The 9677-nt window shown below is 30.6% G+C and overlaps 1 protein-coding gene across 3 annotated transcripts; it reads right to left on the bottom strand.

Moving 5' to 3' along the window:
• LOC119671322 (regulator of nonsense transcripts 1 homolog) lies at positions 1–5153 on the bottom strand. 3 transcript variants are annotated; one of them, XM_038081904.1, is made up of 8 exons: positions 5117–5153; positions 4376–4590; positions 4157–4314; positions 3868–4101; positions 2941–3797; positions 1813–2880; positions 659–1575; positions 1–570 (listed from the first exon to the last, which is right to left on the bottom strand). In XM_038081904.1, the coding sequence occupies exons 1-8, from the start codon at positions 5121–5123 to the stop codon at positions 499–501; spliced, it is 3528 nt and encodes a 1175-aa protein (XP_037937832.1). In that variant the 5' UTR covers positions 5124–5153; the 3' UTR covers positions 1–498. The 3 variants fall into 3 exon arrangements, with proteins under 3 accessions (XP_037937832.1, XP_037937831.1, XP_037937833.1); XM_038081903.1 differs by lacking the exon at positions 5117–5153 and adding an exon at positions 4989–5027; XM_038081905.1 differs by lacking the exon at positions 5117–5153 and adding an exon at positions 4650–4669.
• Between the last annotated feature and the right edge of the window lie 4524 nt (positions 5154–9677).

Raw genomic sequence — 9677 nt, 5'->3', positions numbered from 1 at the left:
GGCGCATTTATAACTGAATAGATGTTCGCCCATAAAGTACGTTTCCATTGAAATATTTAACATACGTTTCATGCTAGGTACTTCCGTTAATAAAGAAAATTGTTTATAATTTCTTGTCAATCGCTCTCCATTCTTGTTGCAACGACGGCTGGTTAATGTTTTTAATTCTCTAGTTTGCATTGTCTCCTTCCGTTTCCCTTTTTTGTTGGTTTATATTTGTTGTTCAAAAGCACACATTTGCACACAATTGTACATTTTTGTCAAGATCACCGCGTCCTTCAATGTGTTTCACTATTTCCAAACTTCATTGAAAATATCTGGAAAGTTGGAAAAGTCATTAACGCTTTTCAAGTATTCTCTCAGTATCTTCAGCGTCTGCTAATGCAGTGTTCTGTGTGCATAGTTGATTCAAAATTTTTATTTGTAGTTATAAAATTTTTTTTTTGTAATTTTGTTGACGGTTGATTGTTTAACGTAGCGTTATAATCAACCATAGGATCAATAAGGCGGTTGAGTCAATTGGCTTTGGCTGTTAAAGCCCAAACTTAGACGATCACTCTGTAGCTGAGCCTAAAATATAAGTTATATATTAGACAAACACAATTTGTAATAAAACTAAATACCAAGATAAATTCAAAGAAAGGTTCAATTTACTTACTCCTGATATATCTTGAGATAAAACATCTATTTGGGAAATTTGTCCAAAATCTTGAGAAAGATCCGGTTGTTGCGATAGGGCGAATCCACCGTGCTGGGACATATTTTGAGTAAGTGGTGACGCACTAGCTTGTGATATAACGCTTGTAAAACTATTGGCCAAAATGGGACGTCCTTTGCCACCCTGCTGGTTCCTAGTAGAACCGTTAGAACCATTAGTTTTAGTCTGCCCATTACCACCACCGTTTCGTCCTTGTTTTACAGCAGCTTGCACCGCTTGTTGATTATAAAAGCGACGAGGCATATTTCCCATATTCATAAACATACCAACAGGTACGGGCATATTATTCAAAGTTGCACGCACACGTTCTGGGGAAACATAACTAATAGAATCATGTTGATTGCCCCACTGTTGATAATTGGATACAGCATTTTGTGTGGCGTTGCCAACAGGAACACGTCCGCCTGAATAGCTAGGTCCTGTCATATAATTTTGTGACATCAACATACCCTGATTTGAGTTAAAGTTTCCACCACCCATACCAGTATTGAAACCCAAACCAAAACTATTGCCAGGTAAATTACTTGGACCACTACTAATACCATAATTGCTAGTTCTGTCGTATACAGATCCAGGTACAATAACTTCTTTTGCATTTGCCATTATTGTATTCATAAAGTGTGCACCCATATTAAGTGTATTAACAATTTTCTTCGGTTTTTGAAATTGTATTAAAGACTCCTTCAAATTGTTCAAGGAACCTTCAACAAGTACTTTGCGATCCTTGTAGAAATTTAACAAATGATTCCACAATGCTTGTTTTGATAAAACTTTCGGGTTTCCAACAATAATTGTGCCATACTTGGAACGAGTTAAAGCAACATTCAAACGACGAGGATCATTTAAGAAACCAATACCTTAAACACAACCACAGAAGTCATATGATTATTGAAATTAATAATATAATACAATAATACAATAATACTATAATAATACAATAATACTATAATAATACAATAATACTATAATAATACAATAATACTATAATAATACAATAATAATATAATAATATAGACTAAGATTAATAAGATTATATTATAAGAATGATATATTTAAATTATGTTTTTATAAAAATTGACAAAAAAATCATTTACCTTGTCTTTCATTGGAACGTACGCACGACATTATAATCAAATCTTTTTCTCTACCTTGAAAAGCGTCTACACTGGCTATTTCAATTTCTTGATAGAGTTTTGAATGTAAACTACCTTGGTATTGCATATATTGTACTAGGTAAGCTCTCTGACCTTCATATGGTGTTATAATACCAATTTGCTCTGGTCTAACACCTGCTTTAAGGAATCGTGTTGTAATTTTTTCAACATTTGCAGCTTCAGTGCGATTTAAGTAAGAAGTTCCGGAACCAGCAATTTCTTCCTGACCTTGAGTAACTAGGAAAAACATTGGTCTATCCGGTTGAGGCCAAGGAAAATCAATTTTAAGTTTCCGATCTTCTGCACATACACCATTTTGCAAGGAACCCTCATAAAAGAAGTTAGACGGAAATTGTGAAAGCTCAGGATGCATACGATATTGTACTTCTAAACGGAATGGTCTAATACCCAGCACAACCAATCTTTCAAACAAACTTTGTGATAGACCAGCACGTGCCGCTTTTTTACACATAACAACTGGTCCTAGTTGGCAATGATCACCGACTAGTATTAATTGTTTTGCACCTAATACAACTGGCACCATACATTCCGGTTCTGTTGATTGCATAGACTCATCAATAAGTATAGACGAGAACTTAATTCGTGCTAAGCGCGCATCACCTGCTCCTACGCAAGTGCAACAAATTACATCGGCAGCTTCAAGTAATTGATTTTCAGCTCCACGTTTTAAGCTACGATAACGCTTTTCATCAGCTGAACTAAGCTCACCAGTTTCATCTTTTAATTGTTGCAATTTTTTCAACTCAGAATTAGTTTCCATGCAACGAATTTGATTATGTAAAGCTAAAAAGCTGACTGGACTATCAATAGATTCTCTCGATTTAGCACACACACGTACTGCTTTCAGATTAGTTAAATGTATCTTTTCTGTTAGCTGATCTACTGCGGTATTACTAGGAGCACAAACCAATATGGGTCCACCATGTTGTTTAACCAACTGATACACTATAGTAGCAGAAGTAACAGTTTTTCCTGTGCCAGGCGGTCCTAAATAGATTTAAAAAAACCACAGTATAATAGCTTACATTTTACGAAAATATTTCTAACCTTGAATTAAACTAAGTGGACGTTGTAAAGCATGTTTCACTGCATACACTTGCGAACGGTTTAGGTCGGGGAGATTAGGAGCAGTGTAAAGTTTGGGTGGTTGTGACCGAAATAGAACTTCATCATTGCCATCTTGACGACCATGACCCAATAAACGAGAGTATATAAAGTTAGAAACAGAATTGCGATCCATTGCAAATAATTTTAATGCACGAGTCATACGAGTGAATGAAGTACTTTTCCAAATGAAGTCGACGGCAAAATTCGAAGTGCATTTAACTGGAGCATCGGGTGATGCTTTCAATTCTAAACCAATATCATCGCCATAATTATCAGGCACTTTAATAACATGCCCAACTTCGCTCCATGCTTTATGCATCTCTCCAACATATCTTAAACGCAACTCATCACCATGCATTAATTTCATATCAGAGTCAGTTTTTGCCAACGTAAAGTAAGCAATATTTTTTTTATTTAGACCAATATCCCAACGAACTTCAATATTTTCCTGAGTTTGGGATTCTTTAAGTTTCTTATCGTAGTCAGCTTCGAGACGTACGAGCGGTCCTAAAATTTTTTCGTACTGATAACCATCTTCGTAACGCATTAACACTTGTGCTGGTTCAGTGTCAATTCCAGGCTTCTCTAAATCTTGAAAGGTGGCATCAATATTTTCTTTCCATAATTCTTCTAGCTTATTAATTTGTGCTGCTGATATTTGACGTGCTCGTAACTGTTCTTGCTCGCTTGGTGTTTTAACTAGCCATGACAAAAAACAACGATCAGATATAAGAGGTTTCCATTGATCTTGTTCCCAATTTAAATCTTTCAATGAATTTTGTGCAGCACATGGTTGTCTTTAAAAACAATAAAATTGTATAAAACAATAAATTTTGTAACAAAATTTAAACATAATTCTTAACATACCGACATAGTAAAACAACTACAGAATCTGCTTTAGCTGGTATAAATCCTAGTAGAAACACATTACGAACACCACAAGAATAACACTCCAAGACTGTTTCGCCTAATGGCCCGTCTGAGTGCAGGGTGACTTCACGATGTTTAGCACGTACTAAGTGATTAATGATATGGGAACCAGATGTACTGCCTCGACCATTACAAAACCACTTTTTACAGTTATTGCACATGACTACCGTTCTAAATTGTAACATTTTTATAATTGAATAAATAAATGAAATTTATATAAATTTACTCCTTGTCGTGGATGCCACAATATTTGCAGGCATGTGGTGGCAATTCCTTAACAGATGTAAGAGAAGTTTCCTCATCTTCTTCTTCAAACTGTAATTCAGCCAATCCATTAGTAATTGTACTCAACTTATTGGGCAATTCTATTTTTCGACCGAATGGCTATATAATATAAATGTTAAAGCTCGATATTCATGTGCAAATAGCAAAAATCATAACTTACGTGGCCGCTAGAACCTGCTACACTTGGTAAAGGATCTTGTTGAGATATTTGAGACTGAGATGGTAAAGTAAAATCGCGAAAATCAAAATCAGATGCTTGTGTATCCGCACCAATTAAATCATTTTCCTCAGTGTCAAGGAAGGTCAGAGTCTGAGAACTTGGACCGAATGCTGCATCTACACTCATCGTGGCGGACTTTTTTTTATTATTTTTAGCTACAAGCAGAAATATTGATATTCGTATGCCCTTATTACATTTATCATATATAACTAACAATAAAAGTTTTAAATACACAATAATGTGAAATTAAATTATTTTCGTATCTTTTAGAAACTTTTCTTTTACACAACAATTTAGAAATATTTTTCTTTATGTGAGATTCCGACATCCGCTATTGCCTTCCAGCTGTCAAAATTGTGCACAATACAATAAAAACGCAAGGTTGCGTTCTTTTACATTTGCGAAATGTCAGAAAAAGCGAGTAAGAAACATAAACGAGAGTGTAAAACAAAATATAAAATCGTACTTCATTTATTATTCGAAATTATTATCAAATAAACGAAGTAAAGAGAAGTGAACGAAAGTATAGAATAAAGAATAAAATCGTACTTACTGCTTTTAGTCATTATTAATAAAAATTACAGTGGTCTCTTCAAATATAATATAAAGACGCAAATAATATCAAATATTAAAATTCTAATAAAAAATATATACAAATACAAATTCTATTAAAATTTTTACCTTCCATTTAGTAAAAAGGAAAATTTTTCTAAAAAAACGAACGCTACTAAGATTTATAATAACATTCCCGAAATTGAAATTATTTTAGACTTGTTCAAATATTTTGAAAACTTTTTAAGTTTCCATTTATCTATATAATTATTAATATCTTTTATTATACAAAATTGCACTTCAATACAATGTTTGCTTCCACTCTATGACATTTAAATAAATACACTACGCGGTTTTTAGATGTGTAATGAGCAAATCGTAAATGTCAGTCGTATCAAGTCTGCAGTGCTGAGTGTTCTTGACATTTTCGTATTTTGTGTAATGGCTACCGAGTAACCGTTTTTCTTTTCTATCTATATACTTATCGAAATTAAAGGGGCTCCAGATTTGTAATATTTTTTATAGTTGTATCTCATATCTATTATAATTATTGAATGTTATACACCTATGAGGGTGCTATAGCAATAAAAGACAGCAAAGCTATGTTACAAAAAAGAAAATTTATTCATTTTTAATTTTTCAGAAAAAAACTGCAATAAAATTTTTTTTAAATTTAATCTTAATATATTAGGGCAAAATTTTTATATTAATACTGTAAGTAACAGTCCAGTTAATCATCCATAATAGAAGGTATGGAATGGAAATAATATTAAAATTGTTAGTTAAAAAAAATAAATTGGTAAATTGTTTAAAAATATAAAAAATTAATTGCTTTTAGAATTATTAGAATAATTTTATTTATTAAAAAAACTTAATAAAAGATACAATTAAAAATGTTTAGAACTTTGACTTAATAAACGTTATCTCTTACTCTTAATGCTGATAACTTAAGAATGAGTTTCAGAATTCAGCTTCAGCTTTAGCTTCAGAATAATAATGTTTTGTGCATTTTAATATAAAATCTACTACATTATTTTGTTGAGCTTCGTAGCTTACATTTGTGCTACAGCGGCGCTGTAATTCCTAGATTTATATATACATAAGGCAAGTTATTATAAGGCAAGAATGTTATATATTCACGGCGGTTATATTTAAAATATTCTGGTGCCTTAAATCTATAATTTTCTTATTTTGTAAAACCAAAAGCTGTAGTTTCAAACTTCATGTGTTTTTAATTATACTTTACATATAATGTATTATTGCTTTCCCTGCTTTTATTGTTTGTACCAAGGCTCTAGAACACCTGGCGCACCAGCACAAACATGGCGCAAAACTATAGACAGAGAACTTAATAATGCAAATTTAGATCTATGGTTTAGATCTATGGCAGAGGCCCTATGCTCCACAAGGAGAAGAGGAAAACAGTAAGTAAGTAAGTAAGAGTACTTGATTTAATGTTAATTATTTAATTTAAAAATTATTGGTACTTAAAAGTTTTTTTTCTTAATTTATAACTTTTTTCTGAGATGTGACATTTTAATATTTTTTTTATTAAGTTACAAGAATTTCTTATTGCGTATATTTATGCACATATATTTGCTCATAATTAAGTTCAATAAAAACCAGTTACTTAAATTTAAAATGCATTAATTAAATATGACGCAAATACGATGCAAAAAAAAAAACGAAAATAACTGTAAATGATAGCAAAATTGCTGTGAAAGGTTTAAACCGCAAATTCAAACACAACTCAATCCAATGAGTAATTAAATTGTTGTTGTTGAGCTTATTTACTGCACATTTAAGTAAATTGTTAACAAGTAAACAAAAACTTAGTTAAAAAACTGCTCAAAGTCGGCTGGATTTTTTTTATCGCAACAATATAAACATACGCAAAAGCTTACTGACCGAGTGCTTAAGCACTGTTGACAGTGTTCTCCAAACGTTTCCTTTTCCAATATTTCAACAGTTGCTTTAACTCTCAGAGTCTGGCGCAATATTGTATACGCAAAAATAGTTATTAGAAAAACAAAAAAAAAATAAAAAACAAAATATATTTCAAATAAAAAAAAATGTTTCATTAGTAGTGAGTCAGTTGAATAATTGTTTTTGTTTTTGTTTTTATTTGTTGCAATTAGCTTTGCTCTCTCGGCGGAACTTTGGCACAACAGGCAGAAAGAGCAGCTCATATGTTGTGTTACTGTTTTTGTTTTTATTTTTCGAGTTGTCTTTTATTTGCAATGCTCTTGTTGTACGTTCGTTGAAGCATTCAGCAGTTCATCAGTTGCCGCCGAAGTTTTAAATTGTATGGTTGTGGTTTGTTTTCGTTAACGGCATTTAGGCGGTATTGTTAAGAAATGTTTTTGCAAATGAAACTTTGTTTTTAAACAGTTTATAAAATATATAGTCATTGTTAAGTAGTTATATATGTATTTAATTAAGTTCCTACGCATGAAACATATTTTTGATTTACCAATTGCTGCAAATTGTTATTTATTAAATAAAAAAAAAAATTTAAATAAACCTTTTTTAGTGCTGTTTAAAATAAAATTATTATAAATTGAAATAATATTGCAACACAGTAATTTTTGTTACACTCGTATGTATATACTACTTGTATATACTACTTGTATATATTGTATACAAGTAGTATACAATATATAGTAACGATGCCTAAAGCCAAAAAATGTTTGAATCGCAAGTTTGTGAGAAAAAATCATATATCAAATGAATTTAATATATCATAAATTATACCACAAGTGATTAAATTTGCCAGCCCAATTGCCAACTGCCAACTGCCAACGTTGCGGGCTCAAAACCAAAACCAAAACTTAATACCAACGGCGAACATATGCCGCCGCCTCATTCATGTTTCTATCTGGCGAATCTATTACAAGGTAAGAAACCTGTTGTTTGTTGCTAGTTTGTTTTTGTTGTAACTTTTAATTTTATTTAATTGCATTTGAATTGTTTTTGCAATGCATTTTCGCATGCTTAACCCAATGTAATTGGGCGCGTATTGGCAAAAACAAAAACAAAAAAAATGACATATGATATGAAGATATGAAGGCGTAAATAAATGACACTTAAATAGAAAGATGATACTCTTCTAAGCATTCATATATCGGTAGAGGCTGATTGATTTCCATTTAATAATATTTTCTCCTCTTCGACATTCTTTCATAATTTGAAGTGTTAAGTTGATTTTTTTGCATCTAAAAAGGAAAAAGATAAATGACTGTGGTAATAGTAAAGACTACATTTTTTAAAGTAATTTACTTTTTTCAATTTAGAAATTGTGTTGGAATTTAACAATTAAAAATAAAAAAATATAATTAATTAATTTAATTATTCTACAGCTGGTTTATGATTTAGTTCTTATATAAACACAGCCAGTGAAAAAAACTTTTACAGCAAATTAACGAAACTCCAGAAAAATTTCCGAATATAAAAGTCAAGTACGGCTTTGGGTCAGTTGGTTAAGAAGCGCTGACTCTGAACTACAAATTTAGCAGGGCACGAGTTCGATTCCTGGTACTTGCAGTGTCAAAAAATTATTTACGAATAATTAAATACAACAAATAATTCTAAGACCACTAATGTTGACTATTTATTTGGCAATACTCGAAACAGTTGTATAGACAGCCAAAAATTCAATTAATTAATAAAATAATAAAATTTTATTGTTGTAATTTGAAACTAATCGAAATAGTTTATATTAAGATTTTAATTTCTTTCGTCAAAATGGACAATTTGTTATTTATTTTGAAGTGTATTTTTAGCGTAAAAGCAAAAACTTTTGCATTTTGTATTAAAAATATTTGTTTTAACAAAATTACCACATAAATTATTTACTAAATTTCAATAAAAAAAAATTAAATTAAAATCAAAAAAATATTGTTAAAATTCTGTCAAATCAACGATTAACCAAAAATAAAATTGACTGGTTAAACTCGGGTTAATTAACCTTACCATTGATTTTTGTTTTATATTAAGTTTAATGAAACTCTTTTACTAATAGAAGATTTTTTGAATACAGTTATTTCGACTATTGCTAAATATTTATCATCAGTGGGATTTAACAAATATTTATTGGCTTTATAAATCTGTATATATTTATTGAACTACAAGTTCCAACATCGTATAGATCAATTTATATATCAATATATAAAATAATCAGTCTTTGAGTGTAGCAATTAAAACATTTTAACAGAAAAACTGCAATTACTGCTATAATTTTTGTTAATCATTGGTTAAATAACCAATTTTAAAGAATAGTCAATACACGAATTAGATAACTACAGATTATTAAACATCTGTAACGAAAAAACTAACGATAACTAATCAGTTATTTAAGAGGAAGTTAAAATCGGATTTAATCACGTCGTTAGCCAGTTTAGGTTTTTAGCTTAGATCATTACTAACTGCAGTATATTAGCAGATATAGTTAGAGACAAATATGTATATTCTTTAATGTATTATAATATACTTTTAAATAATTAACTAATGTGTAGTGTGCTTAATAAAAAAAGTAACTATCTCTGAAGCCTTCAAAGCGATAAGAAATGAATATAATTCATATAATATATATATATATAATATACATATATATAATTATATAATTAACTTTCATTAACATATCATTAAACTACTACTGGGGAAAATGTGGATTATAGGCTAGTTTTTAGCT

The sequence above is a fragment of the Teleopsis dalmanni genome, chromosome 1 (assembly GCF_002237135.1).
Source record: "Teleopsis dalmanni isolate 2A chromosome 1, ASM223713v2, whole genome shotgun sequence".
Taxonomy (NCBI): Eukaryota; Metazoa; Arthropoda; class Insecta; order Diptera; family Diopsidae; genus Teleopsis; species Teleopsis dalmanni.
The sequence above is the reverse complement of the archived record's forward strand: the minus strand, read 5'-3'. Positions and strand labels throughout refer to the sequence as shown.

Bases quoted from the DNA above. Each gene is read 5' to 3' on its own strand.
- LOC119671322 (XM_038081903.1), bottom strand. The intron at 3,798-3,867 runs GTATGTTAAGAA...TTGTTTTTAAAG, and splicing joins GTAGTTGTTTTACTATGTCG to ACAACCATGTGCTGCACAAA. The intron at 2,881-2,940 runs GTTAGAAATATT...AAATCTATTTAG, and splicing joins TCCACTTAGTTTAATTCAAG to GACCGCCTGGCACAGGAAAA.